Here is a 21,973-nt window from a genome sequence, read left to right on the forward strand (position 1 = left end):
GTTTATTTTTTTATTTAAATTATCTTTAATTTTTTAAAAAATCTGTCTCTTTTCTAATTCTAAAGTATACTTCCTTTATTCCAATTGATTTTCTTGTGATTTTCAAGTAGATTTTTTTCTTTATTTTTGTCCGATTTTAAATGATTTATTACCTTATTTCAGATTATAAAGTATTGCTAATCTATCTAGCTATCTCTCTCTCTCTCTATATATATATATATATATATATACAATTTCTGATTTAGTTTGTTTTTTCTGACATTACAGTACAGTTTCCCATAATTTAAAGGTTTTGTCTCCGATTTCAAAGTTGTTGTTTTTTGTTTGTTTGTTTTGTTTTTTCTGTTTTTAAGAGATTCTTTAGTTTGTTTACGATATTTTGGTTTCTTTTCTAGTTTTTGGAGCATTTCTTAGAATTTTTTTCCTGAGTTTAAATATTTTTAGTTTGTTTCTTATTTTCCAGTATGTTTTAAGATTAAGAAGGATTTTAAATGGAACAATAATCCAGATTTCCAGGTCTTTCAAGCAGCAGTCACTGAGTTTCCGCTTCCTATCATTCATTTACAATTTTCTTTTCTTTTTTAAAAATTCAATTTGTATAGAAAAATAATATTAATGACTCTTAGATTGAAGTCGCTTTTGAAAGCACAATCTGTGTTCAGTCTTTCATTTTGAGCGAAGAAAAAAAAAATATCCCAAAAACAGAAATAATGCGGAGCTGCAGGTGCTGAAGGCGACCGGAAGTTGGCGCAGTTCGTCCTGCAGGGTGGAGCTGGTGCGGCCGGCAGGGGGCGCTGTTATCCGACAGCCTCAGCGTGAAAGCATCAGACCCGCAGGGCGATGTCACCTGTCCGCGCTGTCACCTCCTGCTGCAGCAGAAACACCTGGACCAACATCTGAGCTCCATCCTCGCCGTCAGCTCTCAGTAAGGGCCTCACAAGCTTCCTCCTGCTGCTAACCTTAGCAGTAGCCGCTCTCACCTGATGCTAGCTACCGGGACTCGGTGGTCGGAGGGCTAGCTGTGTAAACAACACGGTGTGTTTGTGTTATTGTTTACGGTCGGTTGTTTTTAGGGTTGTTTACTGTCAGCTGTCATCATCCATAACAGCCTGCCGAGCTAACGTTGACCCGACGATAAGCGTCACACCGGACTCCGTTCGAAAAATCGACAATTTAATATTTGTCTCAGTTTGTGCAGGAACACACGAGCTGCCAGGCACTAAGAGAGGTTTTAATCACTTCAGGTAGCCGCTATGTGTTTTTCGGTTTGTGTGTGTGATCAACCAAAGGGCGTTCAAATGGTGTTACATCTGTTTTATAGTCAGGTTTGTTCAGGCTGTTCGTTACCGCCGCCCTGTCAACAGGACTAACTGAAGCAGAAAACATGAGCTTTCATTGTTATTAAATGCTGCTCTGTGCTACTTTAAATAAATCCTTTAATGTATTGTCTTGCCACGGTTGTCAAGTCACGTCTACATAAAGAGAAACGGCTCTTTTAAGGAACCGGGTTTGGTGCATTCAGCTGATCAGGAAGCAGAACGTTCATTGCTTTCCCCACACCAAACCTAACTCAATAAACTGTCAATTTAATGTGGGTCTTTATTAAAGGTGAAATACGTCCGGTGCTGAACACGACACGAGGTCTTGTACAGTTATGATGCCGCTCTGTAAAATTCGGCTTATGTCTGCTCAACCCACCTGTCGTTAAATTGCGTCAAATCCCAGCTGTTTACGGTGGGTCACGCTGTTCGGTGCCGCCCTCCGTGACTAGCAAACGGTCAGTATGAGAGCAGAAACTGCAAATATAACATTGAGCTGTTAATGTAAATAATGGTGTTATGTTAAATGAACTCCAGCACCTTGTTTTCTTTGCTTGTTAAAGAGAACAGTAAAATGTGAAGCTTCTGGAACTGAGTTTGGCTCAGAGTTAAGAGATGTGAGTGTTTTCAGGTTAATTTGTGTGTTTTTTAAATGGAGTTCTGAATTGACTTTTAGGACCAGCTGAGTTCACTTCAGGAGCATCATGGCGACACAACCGTCCATCCTGAGGGAGTTCTGCCCGCTCTATTACCTGCTGAACGCCATCCCAGCAAAGGTACTGACACATTATTAACCAGGCCAAACCAGGCCAAGGTACTGGCACGCTCTGAACAAGGCCAAACCACGCTAAAATACTGACCCATCCCTAAACCCAGCCCAACCAAGTCAAGGAACTGGTCCATTCCAAATGTAATACAGGTGACGATCCACTTTAATATTAATATTAAGGTCCCATATACTAAAAATTCATTTTTATTGTGTTTTGTGGGTGTTATAAACTTGGCGGTTTAAAGTAAAATTTGTTAGGACATGAAGACATTTTCTTCTGCCATGAATCCAGGCGCCGCAACGAGTTCACCTCCCATCTTTACAAACCAGTGAGAATTTTACTGCTGTACCACTTAAGGAACCAATATTTATTCAGCTTAAACATTGTATAGCCCCGCCCCCTCAGTGCTTCTAGATGAACCAATCAGAATGAGCAGCTTCCTCAGAGTCCAACAGGTTTATTTACATTCTAGAGCTGCTTCTGCTAAACTCTAGAATGTCTGATCCACAACCAAAACTCACCAAATGTTCTGCTGTTGGCTGCAAGAGTGAACACAAGAGTCTTCATGCACCCCCAGCATCTGAGGAACTGAACAGCCAGTGGATTATATTTATGGCTATCTCACCCCAACAATAGGAAAATCCTTAATGTTGGCGCGTTGTGCAGCTAATTTGGCTGACATTAGCTTCGATGGTCTGGCCACAGGTCAGAGCTCTGTGGAAACTTTAATTTAAACCAATAAACAAGGACTGGGTGTATTACTGTGTTTTTATGTCTCCTGTTAAGCTTCAGTTCAACCTGGTCTCAGCTGCTGTTTCCATCTATTCGCTTCTCTCCTGCTTTCTATGCTCACGTAAACTGTATTTTAAATCAGCCAAATTCACAATAAAGCTCATTTACAGATTTTCCTTTTTGTGTTGTCAGACAGCAGAACAAAGATGAAAACCAGCCAATTCCTCACTGCTCCTCTGCAGCTAAAATACAGATTTTATAACCACAACTTTATGTGATAAACTCACCAAATACAGAACTTAAAACAACAGTTGTGCCGAAAATTTAAAAATATTTCAATGTCAAATGATCACATCAAGTTTGTAGTGATGCAAACAAACTCATTCATGCCTGTGTCAGCTGTCGTGATCGATTGTTTTGCTCCACACTGTCATTCACAAATGCAGAGAAAGTTTTCTTCTTGAAATGGGTGGGGACAGCAGCAGCTGTCAGCAAACCGCCCTATTTAGAGCAAGACTAAATCCGGGAGTTCAACAGTCATGGAGAAGCATCTCTTTTGTGTTAATGTTAATATTAGTGATGAAGATGATTCTCCTGTGTGTTAATATTATTAATAATGATGAAGATGAGGGTCCTCTGTATCCCGACAGGTGCAGCGAGGGTTCAGGTCCGTCCTTGTCTACCTAACAGCTCTGGACAGCAGCACTGACTTCCTGGCGGTGGGCAGCAGCATCGGGATGCTCTACCTGTACTGTCGCCGCCTTGCACACATGAACAAGTACAGCCTGGAGGTCAGAGCTCTTCTTCTGTGGTGTTTATCATACAGCCTGTATCCGCATTTGGAGCTGTTCATCTGTTGCTCCAGCAGGTGGCACTCTTTAAGCTTATCCAATTTGAGATATTTTTGTTAAACTGTCAGTAAAATGGTAGTTAGATTATCATTACAGTTTGATAAACTGCTGTTAATTCAGAGTTAGTCTTTAGTTTATTAGTGTGTTATTGTGAATCATGCATCACTCATTGTTCTGTTTGACAAATGTGGTGCCATGGTTCTCTCTGTCACTGTGGTGGGTTTGTCTGAATGACAGGAAGCTTCACTTTAACACTGTGATGATAAAGCTTCAGTGCTCTCAGGTCTGAGAGGAGCTGCAGATAATCAATAGATTAGAAGAAGTCAGCATTGTTCAGATAATCAGGATCAGCGAAGTGTTCTGACTTTACAGGGCAAGTGTGATGCGATCACAGCGGTGAAGCTGCTCAGCTGCTTCGATGATCTGGTCGCCGTGGGAACAGCTTCAGGTCGGGTCGCCGTCTTCCAACTGGTCTCTCCACTTCCTGGTCGCAACAAACAGGTGAGAAAGTCGACAGGTGTCACTGCTGTCCTGTCTGTTTCTCTATAACCCACCTGTCTGTTTGTCTGTCTGCAGTTGAGGCGCTTTGATGTGGTCGGCCTCCATAAGGGCTCTGTCACGTCTTTGGCGTGGAGCACCAACGGAATGAAGCTTTTCTCCGGAGATGATAAAGGACGAGTGGTGTTCTCTGCTCTGGACCTGGACCAGGTGAGAACACAGCAACATAGCACAGGTAACACACGTTGATAGGATGCCACCTGACAGTGATTGTGTGTGTGCAGGGAGTGTGTAAACCTGTGCTGCTGCTGGAGGAGTCCTCAGGTGTGGTTCAGATGGAGTACAGACACCAGGTGCTGCTGGTCTCAACGCAGCAGAGATCTCTGCTTTACTGCACACAGACGCAGGAGGTTCTGCAAATGGGAACCAAGCCCCGCAAGAGGTACAGCCCACACAGGTAACACACAGGTAACATACAGCACACCTCACACAGGTAACACACAGGTAACATACAGCACACCTCACACAGGTAACACACAGGTAACATACAGCACACCTCACACAGGTAACACACAGGTAACATCCAGCACACCTCACACAGGTACTTGTACCCTCTGACAGTATCTGTGCTGTGCTGTTGCAGCAGCGGCAGGTTCGGCGCTTGCTTCCTGCCTGCTCTCTGTAAACAGAGTGATCTTCAGGTGTTTGCTGCTCGACCTGGACTCAGACTGTGGAGGTCTGACATCAGAGGACAGGTGGAGGACACCCGACTGCTCAAACCGCTGTTCAGCACACAGGTACACTGGGAGCACTGGGAGCACTGGGAGCACTGGGTGCTGATACAATCACCAGTATTATGTTTCAGTACTCGTACTCATATTTATAACTACACAAATGCCTTCTTCTTCACCTGTCCTGTCTGTCAGATACCTCAGTTTGAGCTGTTTCCTCGTCCGGCACCAATCGGAGCATACCGTCCAGCAGAGCGACAGCTCGGCCTGCTCAGCTGTTTCCTCAGAGAGGGCTGGATCCTCAGCTGGAACGAGTACAGCATCTACGTCCTCGACTTTCTCAACGAGGTACTGCAGCTGCTTCCAGAGCTAATGTTCTTTATTTATAACAAGCTGCTGGAACAACAGACTCTGCTAACGAGTTACACTTTAACGAGGTTCTCCTAATGTTCTACAATATCTTCCATGAACGAGGCACCAGATTCTGTTCTCAAGGTTCTACTCTTGTTACCAGTTACCATCCTGGTGCAGCATACTGTCGTATTGTGATTGTGTAAACGCTGACTTTGTGTAAATGTTTGTTTAACTGTTGACTTTTTGTGTTATCTGTTGTGCTTGAAGGTGATCATCGGAGCGTTGGAGAGCAGTGGAGATATTGTATCGGTATCGTGTTGTGATAACGAGATCTTCATCCTGAAAGGAGACAGAGACATCGTTCGTCTGTCCAACAGTCCAGAGGGACTGGCGTCCAACTGTGAGTACTACTACTACTGCCTCTACTACTACTACAGTATTACAGTACTACTATAACCCCTCCCCTGTCTGGTTCTCTCCTTCAGTGTCTGAGCTCTCAGTCCGTCTGACCTCGCCTTTGACCACGCCCACCATCCTCCAGCCAACCGGATCAGTGGAAACGGCTCAGCCAATCAGAACCATGGCCATCATCGTAGAGGGAGGAGGAAGGGAGGAGGGGGGAGGAGGAGGAGGGAGACTGTGTGAGGAAGGAGACGAGAAGGAGGAGGAGGAGGGAGGAGTGGAGGAGGTGGAGGAGGCCGAGGAGCAGGAGGAGCAGCTGGAGGTGACCGACATCTACCACTGATACAGACGGGTTAACTCACAGACTAGTTAGCTCACAGACTGGTTACAGACAGGTTCACTCACAGCTGGTTACAGACAGGTTAACTCACGGACTGGTTACAAACTAGTTAACTCATTGACTAGTTAACTCACAAACTGGTTACAGACAAGTTAACTCATGGATTAGTTAACTCACAGACTAGTTACAGACTGGTTAACTTTTTAACTTACAGATTTGTTAACTTTTTAACTTACAGACTCACTGGTTAAGTTTAGAACTGGCTAACTGGTTCAACTACAAACCGGTTAACTTGCTGACTGGTTATTGTGTTAAACTTACACACTGGTTGACTGGTTAACTTTACAGACTGGTGAACTTGTCAACTCACAGATATGTTAACTGATTACATTTACAGACTGCTTACCTGTTAAACTCAAAGGCTTTGCAGGCTGGTTAACTTAGACAAGTCTGGTTTAAAGGAGGTTAAAGTGGTCACTCAGACTGGATAACTGGTTAAGTCACAGACTGGTTATCTATTTGCATTTATAGACTAGTTAACTGGTTGCACTTATAGAATGGTTAATTGGTTAAATTTGCAAACTGGTTAACTGCTTAAATTTACACAATGAATAGTTGGTTACTTTTACAGACTGGTTAACTTACTCCAGTGGCTTTTACCTGCTGTTATTAATATAACTAGTGTGCTATGGTGAATGTTGGTCCAGGGGATGGAGGTCTGTCAGCGATCCAGTTTGGTCACCAGCAGCTCTCGCAGCCGCAGCAGCTCCATCACTTCCTGGGACAGTCTCCACGGTAACGCCGCAGTGAGCACGTCCTCTGAGCTGAGCTCCAGACGCTATAGCGCCCCCCTGGGTCAGGAGGAGATGCAGCAGGAGCTGGTGGTGAAGGCCATCAGAGTGAAGAAGAAGAAGAGGAGGCAGCAGGGCAAGTAGACAGAAGGACAGACAGACAGACAGACAGACAGACAGGTTTGACTGACATTGTCATGTCCTTCTGTCTCCTCAGACAGCAGCAGTGGAAACCGTCTCTCAGAGAGCAGCTGTTCAGACTCCATGTTTGTAGTCCAGGATGGCAGCTGTAGTGATGGAGGAAGTGGAACTCCTCTGAGCGACCGAGCTTCCCTCATCGGTCTGGACCTTCAGGACCAGGACTCCCAGGAAGCAGGAGGTGGAGGCTCAAACAAAGCTGTGAAGGATAGAGAGGAGTCTTCCTCCAACCAGGCTGGGTTAGTAGCTAAGAACATCATGGTTATGTTTCCTCCTTGTCTCCTGCTCCTGCTGACCCGTCTGTCCCGTCCTTGTCTTCAGCTCCATCCTCCCTCCAGGCTCCCTGCTCCTCCAGGGCCTGGAGAACCAGCTGAACCCAGGAAAGGCCTCCGGTCCAGGTTCAGCTGCAGACGTCGTCCCTCCAACTCCAGATGTGGACCTGCTGCTGGAGTGCACCTTCTCCTACATGCACAACTCTGAGGAGGACGATGGGCTGGAGCAGCAGCCAATGGAGGAACAGGAAGACGAGTTTCTTAGCCCTCTGATTGGACCAGAGGAGGATGAGGAGGAGGAGGAGGTGTGTTGTTGCCGAAGTTTAAGTGAACATGCTGACATGTATGTAATATGCCAGGTTACTGCGGTGATAATGAGATACTGTAGTTAAGTTTACATTTAAGGCGAAATCTGCAACTAGTCCGCAGACCTACTCTACTAGTTCCTAGACTTCTGCAGCTAGTCCCTAGATATTTGCAACTAATCTACAGACCACTGCAACTAGTCCTCAGACATTTGCAACTAGTTTACAGATCTCTGCAAGTACTCTACAGACCCCTGCAACTGACCCCCAAACCCTTCAACTAGTCCCCAGATCTCTGCAAGTAGTCTACAGACCCCTGCAACTAGTCCCCAGACCTACTCTACTAGGTCCCAGACTTCTGCAACTATTCACTTAGACTTTCACTGCTGGTCCCCAGACCCTGCAACTAGTGTACAGACCCCTGCTTGTAGCCTCTGGACCTCTGTAATTAGTCTGCAGACCTCTACAACTAGTCCGCAGATCTACTTTACTAGTTCCCAGAGCTCTGCAACTAGTCCCTAGATATTTGCAACTAGTCCCCAGACCGTTGCTTGTTATTTCCGGACCTCTGAAACTAGTCCCTAGACTTTCGCTGCTGGTCCCCAGACCTCTGCAACTAGTTTACAAACATCTGCAGCAATCTACAGACCCTTGCAGCTAAACTCCAGACCTCTGCAAACAGTCCCCACAACTCTGCAACTATTCTCCAGACTTCTTCAACTAGTCTACAGACCTCTGCTTGTAGTCCCTAGACCTCTGTAGCTCTTCTGTAGACCTTCACCTTTTATTCAACTTTTCTTGTGAGTCGTTTTGGACAGCTCTGTTAAAATGTAGTGTTTCCTGTGTGTGCAGGATGACGACCTGGCTCCCCCTGCTGGTCTTGCGGACCAGATGTTCTACTCCACTATGTCCACTCTGGACCGGAAGCCCAGTGTGTCCAGTGATGAAGAAGAAGATATCTACTGTCCCACTCTGCCCTCTGGTGGCAACACCGGGGACGTCCGCAGCTGTCCATCCAATCAGACAGAGAAGACAACCGACAGTCAGACAAACCAGGACAGCCAGGACAGAGACAGACACAAACCCGACCAGGTGAGACATAAACAAACCGGATCAGGTGAGACAGTCCTGACCAGGTGGGTTGGTCGGCAGGGTCTAATAAAAGTTTGTTTATCGTCTTCAGTTGGCAGAAAGCTGGATGGGATACTCGGGACCTGGATGTGGGATACTGAGCCTGCAGGTGACTGACAGGTGGGTCGGCTGGAGACTCTCAGGTATCTGACAGGTGAATTGCAGGTGTCTGACAGGTGACTTGTGTGTTTCAGGTATGTATGGTGTCTGGATTTTAAAGGAGGACTGTTCTGCAGCACTCTGCCGGAAACTGGACTCAACTGGCAGCGCTTTGAAGATAATGTCCACCAGGTGGCATTATCACCTTTAGGTAAGCTCCTAACTTAGCCCACCCTCTGTTACTGATGTCACGTGTTCTCTAAAGATACTGTTAACGTACAGTTTGTATATCTTTCCATCCATATCCCTTCCCTGCTTTCTTTCCAACATTTCCTGCCTGTCTCTGCTGCAACAGACCTGTGCAGGTGTATGTGGAGTTGTATAAAACATTAGCTGGATGCTAACTGTTGCTAACTCTGTCAGGTAACCTTTTGTGGAAGGTGGAGCAGAAGACCATGACGGCGTTTGCTTGTGCTAAAGTTTCGGTTAAAGGTAAACGCCACTGGTATAAAGCTGTCGAGCAAACGGCCTTCGTGGCTCTGAGTGAAGACTCTGCCTGGATCATCAGAACCAACGGAGACCTCTACCTGCAGACAGGTAACCACTCACCTGTTTAACCAGTCCATACATCCACTACAAAACCACAGAGACAAGATGCTTCGTGTGGATCCAGATCCTCCTGAACATCACGTTCAGATGCTTCCCTCCAGTGATTGTGTTCTCTCAGATAGCGACTGTTAAATGAATCGCTATTTTTTTTAACTGAGTAATCAGTTCAAGTTTTTTTTTTTTTGTTTTGTTTTTTTATGAAAGAAAGAAAGTTAAAATTCTCTGATGGCAGCTTCTTCAATTTCTGGTTTCTTTCCTCCTCAACAACAGTAAACTAAATATATCTTTAAGTTGTGGACAAAATGAGACCCTTGGGGTAAATAACAGGGAAAATAATTGGCTGATTAATGAAAAATAATTACAATAGTTAGTAGCAGTCTTATGGAATACTTCAGTTTATGATCAAATGCCTGCTAAATGTTTTTTCTTTTGATAATTAGCAAATGATAACCCTCTGAACCCCACAACCTTCCGGGAAGATTGAGAGGCATGTTAAATTGAAAAAACTGCCAACATTCAACCATTTATCAGTAAAGCAGATTTTCAGCTAATGGCATATCATTCCGTTGAAAACATTTAAACATCATTATGATTAAAATCATAATATATTTTTAAAATCACTGTATATGTCCCCAGATGTAGGTGTTTGCAGCAGATTCTGTTAAAAAAAGGGAAACGATTCAGTCACAACCAACTCAGCTGTGGCCAACACTAAAAATATGTTTTCTGCTGAACTGCAGGCAGTGTTTCCACAGAGCAGGGAGGAGACAACAAGATAGACTGAGAGGAAAATAAAAACACACTGGATCGCTAAAATAAATGCAGCATGGCTCAGAAACAGTGAACAGAGGAGACAGTTGTTGAAGATACATTAGGCATGGTGAAACATCTTTCTACAGCTGGTGAATGAGTTGAGAGGAAGATTTTGTCAGTAAAACATGGGCCCACAGTGGGGAAAAACGTGACAGGAGCAAAAAGAACACCCAGAAATTGCTGGGACTTCAGAGGATTAATGATGTGGATTCAGGAATGAAACATGATCTCAAAAATGGGAAAAGAAAAGTACCAGCAGTCATTTACACCTACTTTATTCTGCTTCATTTACATGTACAGCTTTATTTATTTAACTTTATTTTATGCTTGATGCTTCTGAAGCTGTAATGTGACAGTCTGACCAGCAGGTGGTGTCCTGTGAGCAGCTGCTGAAGTTTACTCCACCTGCTCACCTGCACTAAAATTGATTACACTGCTGAATATACTGTATACAGCAGCGAGACAGCTTCATGTGTTCAGTCAGAAGTGTCGTAAAAATAAATAATAAACACCTTCAATGATACTCGTACAAACAATTTATTTACCAATGTTGCTTTTAATATTTCGTACAAGTTTCCATGTTTCCGCAGAATGTTTTAACACACAATCCCGACAACTCCTGTCTCGCTACAGGAGGTGGTTCAGATGGTCTGTTTGTACTGTTGCTGTAGTAATGGCGGCCCACCTGTGTTTCAGGTCTGAGCATGGATCGTCCCTGCGCTCGTTCAGTGAAGGTAGAGTCTCCCTGCGTGTTCAGCCAGGTGTGCGTCAGGGCAGGTGTGGTTTGGGCTCTGAGCGAACACAAGGCTCTGTTCTACCGGGAGGGACTGGACAGCTACTGCAGCGAGGGAGAGGGCTGGAAGTACGACACCGTCAGGTACTGCTGATACTGTAATGCTACTGTAATACTGCTGTAACAACTGTTACAATATGGTACTTAAAATACGACGGAGTTTGGTCAGTAAGGACTTTATATGTCAGAGAGATTTTAAAGTGTGTCCTGGATTTTACAGGCAGCCAATGAAGAGAGGCTAACATGAGTTCTCTTCCTGCATCCTGTGTTTTTTTTGTTGTTTTTTTTCACTGCAGTAGTACTGCAGTACCCCTGTAGTACTGTTCACAGCAGTGTTTTAGTGTCGTATGTGGTTTGATGACACTGAAGACACCAAACTGCAGGAAAGATTTTACCTGACAGACTCGATCACCTGTGTTTCTCAGTGAGGCTCAGGGTCTGGAGCTGATGTGTGTTGCCCTGGGAGACGGTGGGACGGCCTGGGCACTGGACGCCAGCGGCAGCCTCTGGTTCCGAACCGGCATCTGTTCATCCAAACCGCAGGGCGACGACGATCACTGGTGGCAGGTAGGTTTGAGAAGACATCCCTGACATTCACCTGTTCAGAGGAAAATTCTGTCAGGTGTGTCGTCGGGTTCGTGTCGTTTTGTCCGTGTCGTCGAGTGTGTGCTGAGCCTCCGCTGTCTCTCCATCAGATCAGTATTTCGGACTACGTGGTCTTCGATCAGGGCAGTCTGTTCCAGACGCTGCTGCAGGCCACGCACAGCGTTGCCACAGTAACCAGGGCGCCGGTGGAACGGGTGGTGGCCTTCTTGTCACAGTACTCGCAGTGCCAGCCGAGTCTGGTCAGCGCCAACACCAGCGGAGTCTGGGTCGCCTCAGGACGGAACCAGCTGCACCTGGCCCGCGGCAGCCTCGTGGGTCGGTACCGTCCCAGTGCTGTGTAATATTATACCTGATACAGTCAGAACAGAGTTTATACCTGAGCTCAGGTGTCAGGTTTTAGCTGCTGTTTGTTTTTGGTTCTTTCAGGAACTTTCTGGCAGAACGTTGTTCCACGAGGAACTGTCTCAGCCACCAGGTGGACCTTCATCACATCTTCAGCTGTGCCTCACAAAGAAGGTAACACACCTGGACACAACGCACACCCAGACCTCTGCATATAGTGACACACCTGTTCAACTACACACCTGAACATGAAAAACACCAAACACACCTTTACATAAAACACACCTGGACATGAAACACACCTGGACGTCAGTGGTTTTTCTGTGTGTCACCTGTGTCTCAGGTACGTTCCTGTGGTTGGCTCAGAGCAGGAAGGATCTCTTCTGTGTTTGGGATCAGGATGGAGAGCTCCGCCCCTCCTCTGTCCTTCTACCACCTGAGGTAAAATCACCTGTCTCCGCCTCTGATGTTTCTGGTTTGTATCAACGTTGACATTCTACCTGTGCATCCCCCTGATGTTCTGTTTGGTTCTACCTGTGGGCTCAGGTGGAGCTGACTCACCTGTCTGCCTGTCGTGATGCTCTGTGGGGTTTGGACACTCATGGCCGGGTCAGCATTCGGACACTGTCCCCGTCGTGTCCCACTGGTCTGCACTGGACCCTCCTGGACCTCAGCCAGCTCGGTATGTACGTAAGTCACACAGGTGAGCTCCAGGTGAGCTGATGTTTTGAAGAACACCTTAACTGCACCTTTAAAGCGTTTTATTTGACAACAGAGTTGTTGTGGAACAGTGTGTACATGGTGGGTGTGTGTGGTGGGTGGGGGGGCTTTAATTCTGGTCAGGTTACATTATGACACACACACACACACACACACACGTACGCATATGTTGACCTCCGAATTACAACCTGTTATACAACCTCCACCTGTCAGGGTGATGGAGACACACAGCTGAGTGAGTAAGTGTGTGTGTGTGTGTGTTGTGCGTCACACTGTAACCCGACTGATAGGTCAGGTCTGTTTTTAGTTCCTTTGCCCTTCTCGCTATCAGCGACCACATGACTGTCTGACACAGAGTCTGCAGACATGCAGCAGGACTGAGCGCGCTCAGTAACAGGAGCTGAACGACATAATCTTCTGTGTTAAACTCTGCTCACACAGGAGACAGCACAGTTCACTGTTTACATAACATCAACCTGACAGCCACAGGTACTACTGCTACTGTAGTACTGCTATAATACTAAAGCTAGGCAGAGTGTTGAAAGTATGACACCGTAGGGTACTAGTACTACTGTAATACTGCAGTGAGGGAATGGACTGGATGTACAACACAGTCAGGTACTAGTGCTACTGGAATATTGCTATAATACTGCAGCGAGGAAGAGGGCTAGAAGTACAACACAGTTAGGTACTACTAATACTTCAATGCTACTGTAATACTGCAGTAAGTAAGGGGCCTGGAAGTATGACACTGTCAGGTACTACTACTACTATAATACTACTGCAATATTACTCTGCTAATATTGTAATACTCTAGCAAGGAAGGGGACCGGAACTACAATGCTGTCAGGCACTACTACTACTGTAATACTGCTGTAATACTGCTGCGAGGGAGAGGGCAGAAAGAAGTGTGACACAGTTAGGTACTAGTACTACTTTAACAGTACTGCAGTAGTACTCTTAATCGTACTTTATTCCTGCAGCAAGGGACTCTCTGATGCTGCAGGTATTTAATAAACTCAAAGGAAAATGTCTCCAAATCGCTTCACGTTACTCTAAGTTTGACGATTAACGCTGTTATTTAAATGTGTCAGATGCAGAATCAGATCAGACTTTGTATCAGCACATAATCAATATTTAGGGGTCAGGGCCAAAAAGCAGGCTTGTTGCTAGTGTGCTAATCACATTATCAATATATAGATGTGAGTGGTGACTCTGCAGCTGTTAAATGAAAATGACTGAGAGGGAAGAACAGAAATTACATAAAGTCCAGTGTTTCAGTCTTAGATGTTCGACTTTTATTATAGTTTTGTCGTCCGAGCACCAGATTAAATAATCCGCTGCTGAAAATAATCCCAGACCTCTTTAAAACATTAACTCTTGATATAATTCTGTCTCCTTTATGTTTTCGCTGCTTCCTGTAATGTTCAGATGATGTAAACTCAGTCTGATTCAGGTTCTTTGCTGAAGGTCCGTTTATTTTGATCATGTTTTCTTCCTGTTTGTTTACTTACTGTTTGATTTAAAGCACGAAAGCGGCAGCAGCATCACGTTTTCGAGGCCTCAGAGGTCAAAGGTGAGCCGGACGTTCTGTCAGTCTACAGTGAAATATGAGGCTGTTCCCCTAAAACAGACTGACCTGGAATCTGTTCCGACACCTGACTCTGCTCACGTTCCTCCTGCGCTGCACTTGACCTAATGAACGCTGAATAAACATCCGGCAAAATAGCACCATGACCTCACAACCGACTCTCGTGGAAGTGTTTCTGGACTCCAGGCAGTTCCAGGAGATACCAGGTGGTTCCAGGAGGTACCAGGTGGTTCCAGGAGCTACTAGGTGGCCCACGGATTGGCTATTTATCCTCAGCTATGGACTCTATGAGGTTGTTTGAAGGATCCTTCAGGGGTTCCAGTGCAAGAAGTGGGTCAACTGGACCTTGAGGAGGTCCAAGGGTTCTTGTTGTTCCAGTGTCCCATGAGAAGTTTTGCACATGCTTTATTAAGACGTGATTGTGCATTCAGGTGCGTTAAAGAAAGATGTCACCTGTGTGTTACAGGAGGTGTTCGTCTGGTCAGTGTGAGCTGCGGCAGTCAGAACGTCTGGGCCGTGGACAGCCGGGGAGTTGTTTACTTCAGAGTCGGAACCCAACCACTGAACCCGAGCATGATGCTGCCGGCATGGATCCACATAGAACCCCCTGTACAGGTAACATACTGCATCAAAGGAGAACCACTTGTACAGGCCCATATAGAACCACCTGCACAGATAGCATACTGCATCCTTATAGAGCCACCAGTGCAGGTAACGCACTTCATCCACAAAGAACCACCTGTACAGGTAACAGGCTGCATCAGTAGAGAGCCACCTGTACAGGTAACATACTACATCCATATAGAACCACCAGTGCAGGTAACGCACTGCTTCCTTATAGAATCACCTGTACACTGTATCAGTGTCACTTCTCCGGGTAATTGTGATGTCATGTGCTTGCAGCCAATAGGAGTGCAGCTGGTCAGTATTCAGACGAGTCCTAATGACCGTCTCCTCTGGGCGTTGGACAACAGAGGAAGTGTCTTCGTTAGAACTGGACTCAGTGACGAGATGCCTGTTGGGACGGACTGGGAACTGGTACCAGGTACTCACGTGTTTACATCTGTGTGGTGAACATGTCTGTCCAGCATTCAGCTCTGACTGGTTGAAGTCGTTTTACTGGTGTGTGTCTGTAGGTCTGGCGGTCAGTCAGCTGGTTCTCAGCTGTCGGACTGTGTGGGTTCGTTGTGTGAACGGAGATCTGGCTCGACGCTACGGCGTCTCTGAAAGAAACCCTGCAGGAGATTACTGGAAGAAGATTCCTGGAAGCGCCAACTGGTTCACTGGTAAGACTGGTTTTGTGCTGGGTTAATACTGGTGAGACTGGTTTTAAACTAAGTTCATGCTTGTGTATCTCGAGTGCATCTCAGATGTGTCTCTTTCTCTCTTTGCAGTGACTCCTGAGGACGAGTTGTGGGCGGTGACTCCGATTGGTGGATTGTCCCGGCGACTGACAAAGCTCCTCCCACATACTCCCAGTAGACCCGCCCCCTCAGGCCCCGCCCTTGGAGGGGAGGATGTTGATGACGAGTGGGAGCTCATCTGACACTCTGTGTCACCTGTTTGGTGTTGGTCGGCCTGGTCTGGACTCACCTGGCAGAATGCTGTGATGTCACGGTGACAACACTTCCTGTTTACAAACTTCCCTCTGGGCAGACAGGAAGTGGGCAGGTGACATCACTTCCTGTGATGACTGCCACACAGGGAGGCCAGGTGGCTGCTGGGAAATGAACATTGTTTTATTTTTGTTTTAACAGGAAGCACTTTAATCTCTAAAGGGAGGAGGACTACGTTTTCTGACTAGTTCTGTTTTTTTTTTTGTTGTTGTATTTTTTTTTTTTACTGGTTCTGTTTTTTGGCTTTTTCTGTTGCCTATAGGTTAGTTTCAAGTTCAGTTTAAACTGGTTTGAAATCAGATCTTCTAATTCATTTCATTGTGGTCATACTGGTCCTTACTGCATCTAACTGACTCTAACTTGTTCTTATTGGGTCTGACTGCTCGCCACTGGTCCTGTCTGATTCTAAGTGGTTCTAACTGGTTTCTGTAGGTTTTAAATCTGCTAACACTTATTCCAGTTAATTTCAAATTGGTAATTGGTTCAGTTTAGTGAGGTCTTACTGGTCCTGACTGCATTCTAGTTTATTTCAGTCCGATCCGGTCTGGTTCAGTCTGGTGCTGTATGAGGATTTTAAAGGGACTTTTCATAATTAAGTGCAGCCTGATTATGTCTGTTTGAAACTGGTTCAAACTGAGTTTAAGGACTTCTGTAGTTGGATTCAAGTTAGAACAATATGTATAAGTCTGAACTTGTTCTCAGTGGGTCCAGTTTAGTTCAGTTTGGTTCTGTAAGAGGACTTTAAAGGGACATTTCACAGCATAGGAGCATTAACACGAAAGGTCAGTGGGGATCTAAGTATTTATAACAACTTCTCTTTCAGCACGTTTCCAGTTACTGATTGTGTATCACAGTTAGCTTTAAGCAAATGGGGGCATTAAACTAAGTCCGTCTGTCATACTAGTTTCTTCTTCTGTGATGTTTTATGAAATATTGCCCTCCTGGTTTGTTTAAAGAGAAACTAAAACATGAAAAGTTTTTAGTTCTTAGTGCCGACCAGGTTCCCCTGTCAGGTTGTCACTGGGACCAAACTGGTATGAAGCGGATTGGATTAGACTGAACCATTACACTCAGACCGACAAGGAGTTGACTGTCATGTCTTCTGTCTGATTGATGTTGCTGGTTTCCCTCTCTTAGAAAATGCTACCTGTCTGTCTCTTGGTTACCACGGTAAGAGACAAAAACCCCGCCCACTGGGACTGCGGCATGGAAAGATGTGAAAAATAACATTTAATAAACATTTGTTTAAGAAACAAGAAAACCACAAAGATCCTCCTGAAACAAGATTTAAAACAAAACCTGGACACTGTTGGACCCTGATGGAATCTTATGGACTGGTCGATCCTGATGGACCCTGTTGGAACCTGATGGACCCTGATGTGCCCTGATGGGCCCTGTTGGAATATGATGGACCCTGATGGGCCCTGTTGGAACCTGATGGACCCTGATGAACTCTGGACCTGCAGTAAGGTCTGGGTCTACACTGGGTTTATCCCTAACGGACTAAAACAGTAACAAAAACACAGAGTGGCCCTTTAACACCTACTTGTCTCCGGTAGCGTTGCCATGAAAAACTGAGCAGGTGTGACTCCGTAGTGATGTCATCCTGCTGTTAGCTGATTGGTTGGATATTCTGCCAATTAGATCCAGTGTAAACTCACCTCTTGTGTTTCATTCATTAACTTAATAAACCTGTTTAAACACTGAGGTCACCTCAGGTCACTGATTAGGTTCTTGATCAGCACCAGGGATCATTTAGGTCATTCTGTATCAAATCAACAGGGTTGTACAGGTGCTCCTATGCTCCTATTCACAGCCAAGTCCTGGTTTTATTCAACCTTCCATTTACCAGTTTGCTTTTGTTGCTTGTGTCCACCTGCTCAAACTAAACTGTCAACATTAAGAGATCAGCTGCTGAGTAATTCCTTATGAAATCAACCAAATCTATGAAAAGTTCCTCCCTGACCCCCTCAGAATCAGCTGGTTCTTTATCTACAGTAACTTTATTTAATGAAGCAGAGTTCTACCTTCATACTGTGAATATTCCAGGTCCTTCAAGTCCACAGAGGAGGGTCCAGATTTCACCTTAATGGACTTTTTCCATCATTTCTGAGCCTCAGAACTCCATCAGTACAGCAGATAGACACATGACATTTAGGAGGAAGAACACATCTGAGTTCTGGTAGAACCTGACACCAGATCAGTTCTACATCCATCCAGGAGTCACAGTCTGAAGACTATATAGGGTTTGTGTTCATGTCCTCTGTCAGCAGCTGGTAGTATCAGTATTATGGGATGTCTCATAGTGGTACCAGTCAGACTCCAGATCAGTTTAATGTCTATGACATAGAATCAGAGAAACAATCATTGGTACCCTGGATGTGTTTCTGGTTTCTGATCATTCACCAGAGAAAACTTTACAAAGTGCGTTCTGGGTAAACTTTCCAGGCTCATATCAGCATGTGTGATGGTGGTTGGTCAGAACCAGTTCTAGACAATGAACGGATCATTTTACCTACACTTGGTACCATGTGTTTTTGGTACTCATTTCTAATAATCATATTTTAACACTTGCGAAGTTAAAAGTTTGACATTCTATTTCCTCAAGGCATTAAAACCGTGATAACTCCTGTACAATCACTAACTACTGACTATATTAGAAAATACCCCGTGATATTGATGCTTAAAGTTAGTTATAGAAAATGTCACCCTGAACAAACACCAGATTTTGTCTTTAGGTTGTGACACTTCAAGTGGATGTAAAATTCATTTGGTTGTGGTTTTTACCAGAACTCAGATGTGTTTTTCCTCCTAAAATGTGTCTGTCTGCTGTACTGGTGAAGTTCTGAGACTCAGAAATGATAGAGAAAGTCCTTTAAAAAGTAATGAATCTGGACCCTCCTCTATGGACTTCGAGGGTCTGGAACTCCAGAAATATTCACAGTATGAAGGTAGAACTCTGCTTCAAGAAGTATGCCGAAGTTATAGCACATCAGCTGATTCTCAGGAGGTCAGGAGCACTGACAGATTATTCACGGAATGACCTGCTTTACAAACACATACGCAGGAATAAACAAACACAAAATCACTTTTTTTTTTTTACACTTTTAATCAGAAAAACGTATTTACATCCCAATATGTTTAAAGACACTGAGGTAGAAACATGTCAGATTGTGCATGTGTTCTGCAGAACGACATCTCTGCAGGTCAGTTTGTTGCATAGGGCTCAGTTAAAGGTCACGTTGTGTTTTTAATCTGCTGCAACCTGCAGACTCACAGCTTCACCCACTTCTGACTTTCAGGTCAGAAACTCGACAGACTTCAGGTGATCAATGAACCTGATGTGACAACGTCAAACTGAGACTTTCAGTCCTTCATTTTTAACACAGCAACCTCGTATCTCCAGAGTCAGTGACTTCCGTGTTTCTAACATCAGCTTCTCCACAGGGTCCAAAATCCCGTAAAGTTTCAGTTCAGGTCTGTTGAAGTCTATTTACATTTTATTTACATCATCAGCAAACTGTCCAATTACAGAGTTGTTTCCATGGTAACAGGTGATGTCACTGCCAGCTGTGTGGCTGCAGGAAGTCTGGCAGCGTGCTGATCTGGTCGGGTCCAGACCGGGCCAAACACCGCAGCGCCTGCAGCAGGAGAGGGGGTGGGGCCAGACCGCACAGCCAGCTAAACACTTCGTTTCCCAGCAGGTTTTGCCAGCGCTGCGACTCGTCCTGTAGGCGGCGCAGCAGTGGCGGTTCGGGCAGAAAGAGGAGCAGGAAGTCGAGGCAGCGCTGAGCATGGCGTCGCTCCGACACGTCGCAGGAGACGAGTCTTTGCAGCGCAGCGTCGAGGCCTTCAGGCCGAGCACCCTGAACCAGCAGCAGCAACAGGCACTCAGGATGCGACAGCTCCACCGCCAGCTGCACTGCAGTTTTTCCTGCATCCGCAACATGTGCACAGCCGCCGCAGCTGTCCAGATATTCCTGGCGCAGGTTCTGCACACCACAGTCCTTCAGAGCCTCCACCATCATCCCCAGAATCGCCACACGGTCGTAGCGTACCGCCACGTTTAGATGTGGCGCACCGGTGCTGCGACAGCAGCAGAAGCTGCATCGCGGCGCTTTGAGCGCGCTCACTGAGTACCTGTTGAGCAGGTAGCGTGCGTAGTCCTGATGGTCGTGCACAAGGGCGTACAGCAACGCCTCAGATGGCAGGAAGGCTCTCGGGTGTCCATCCTCCCAGCAGAAGACCTCCATGGTGCGCATGTCCTCCAGCAGCCAGACCGGCAGCCGCTCGCGCACGGCGCAGTAGAAAGAAAACGCTGTCCGTTCGCATTCTCGCTGTGATGGAGACGAAGACAAGCAGTCCAGCTGAGAGGACACAACCCACGGCATCACGGCACCCACCTGAGGACACAACTGAGGACACTGGAGGACTCTGGAGGGCTCCTGAAGAAACACCTGTGGACTCCTGAAGACTTTTGAAGACACTAGAATCTACCTGGGGTTCGACCTGAACACCTGCCCTGCAGGAGACGCGAGGATCGATAAGTCAAGCTGGGAGCCGGTCTGCAGACGGTGTCTCCGTCAAACCTCTGTCTTCAGCTCCACCAGACTTTTATAGCTCCTCACCCCTCCTCCCCCGCTGCTCCCGCCTCCAGCTCCATGTGTGGCTGTTTATCTACAGGCCGAGGTCCGGGGGCTCGGGAGGGTCGAGTGTCTCACATAGTGAACATAGTGGCCTTCAGACTGCAGCAGCTTCTAATGAGGACAGTAAACAACACAGTCAGCTCTGAATATCTAATTCTCCTGATTGTCGATATGTGATTAGACTCAGCAGGATGTTTGTTTGTTTGTAGTCAGTTGTAAACAAACACAAACATGTTTTTAAAGCTTTCTGTTTACTCTCAAGAACAAAAAATTAACTTTTCCTTCAAAAGAACAAAAAAATGAAAACGTGAAGTTGCAGCGAAAAAGCGATGACAGAAGCAAATGTTTTTAAATAATATAGGTTATTTGATAAAGACGTGCAGAAACAACAACAACAGCAGGTACTACTTACTCACATACTGTAATTAAATACAAGCTTGAAGGACTTGTACTTAAACGAGTACTTCATTCTCTTGTTGCTGTGTACTTCTGCTGTAGTACTACACGAAAAGAGAGATCAGCGGTGTGAATTAAAGCCTATGGAGCAGCACCTCCTGCTGGTGACTCCAGGTAACTACACACAGCTAGTGTCCTCCAATCACAGTGCAGCAAACAAGATTTATCAACTACTGAGGCTGTAAAGACTTAAAGCTCATTTAATTTCATCGTTCTGTGTCTCCTCGTCTCCTCGGTCCTCCTGCCTGTGACCCAGAAAACGCTCAGGTCTTCCTTTAATAAGTTTATTTTAGGTAGAGGTCTTCTGGAAAGATAAACTCTGCTTGGTCAAAAATAAACACACAAGAACTTGAATTATCAGTTTTGATGATGTAGAAAGTTGTGTTAATCAAATTTTCTCAGTTTCATTTCCTCTTAACTTCTCCTGAGTGACTGTGATTGACTACAGCTGCTGACTCCTCTGATTCAGTTTCAACAGAACCCTCTGCTCCACTCATTAGACACAAACGCTGCAGTGGGAAAGTCTGAGGAGCTCAGCAAAGATCTAGAAAAACAAATCATTGACTTGAACAAGTCAAAGTCACTTGGAGCCATTTCAGAGCACCTTCAGATCCCAGAACCATCATGGTCCAGTTGTGTTACTGCCACCATCAGGAAGAAAACACAAACTACCAGCTGCTGCTGAGAGACGACTGGTCAGGATGGTCAAGAGTCAACCAGGAACCAGCAGAAAGCAGCTCTGGATGGATCAGAAGCTGCTGGAACACAGCTGTCAGTGTCCACAGGGTCTGACATCAACATGAGCTGAGAGGCTGATGAAGAAGGAAGTTCTTCCTCTAGAAGCAGAACCTTAAAGCTCCACTGAAGTCTGATCACATGGACAAAGAAAAGGCCTTCTGGAGGAAAGTTCTGTGGTCAGATGGAACAAACACTGAGCAGAACCATGTCTGGAGGAGAGAAGGTGAGGCCTTTAACCCCAAGAACACCA

At 45.6% G+C, this 21,973-nt stretch overlaps 2 protein-coding genes across 2 annotated transcripts; one reads left to right on the top strand and one right to left on the bottom strand.

The window, feature by feature from the left end:
• Window positions 1-821: 821 nt before the first annotated feature.
• Window positions 822-17,591, top strand: tecpr2 (tectonin beta-propeller repeat containing 2). Its single transcript, XM_008296689.1, has 27 exons — window positions 822-1,035; window positions 1,996-2,095; window positions 3,472-3,612; window positions 4,045-4,173; window positions 4,249-4,380; window positions 4,455-4,612; window positions 4,814-4,967; window positions 5,097-5,249; window positions 5,523-5,655; window positions 5,741-5,979; window positions 6,705-6,924; window positions 7,006-7,225; window positions 7,308-7,563; window positions 8,416-8,655; window positions 8,747-8,814; window positions 8,889-9,004; window positions 9,217-9,390; window positions 10,912-11,092; window positions 11,434-11,575; window positions 11,704-11,929; window positions 12,041-12,130; window positions 12,300-12,397; window positions 12,503-12,638; window positions 14,734-14,882; window positions 15,171-15,312; window positions 15,404-15,553; window positions 15,662-17,591. Exons 2-27 carry the CDS (start codon window positions 2,024-2,026, stop codon window positions 15,811-15,813), a joined length of 4,071 nt encoding a protein of 1,356 aa, XP_008294911.1. The 5' UTR covers window positions 822-1,035; window positions 1,996-2,023; the 3' UTR covers window positions 15,814-17,591.
• A 1,381-nt stretch (window positions 17,592-18,972) lies between these two features.
• On the bottom strand, window positions 18,973-21,554 carry ankrd9 (ankyrin repeat domain 9). The gene has a single exon (XM_008296690.1). The coding sequence runs from the start codon at window positions 20,272-20,274 to the stop codon at window positions 19,444-19,446; it is 831 nt and encodes a 276-aa protein (XP_008294912.1). The 5' UTR covers window positions 20,275-21,554; the 3' UTR covers window positions 18,973-19,443.
• Window positions 21,555-21,973: the final 419 nt, after the last annotated feature.

Source organism: Stegastes partitus, unplaced genomic scaffold (genome assembly GCF_000690725.1).
Source record: "Stegastes partitus isolate 25-593 unplaced genomic scaffold, Stegastes_partitus-1.0.2 Scaffold1146, whole genome shotgun sequence".
NCBI classification, from domain to species: Eukaryota; Metazoa; Chordata; class Actinopteri; family Pomacentridae; genus Stegastes; species Stegastes partitus.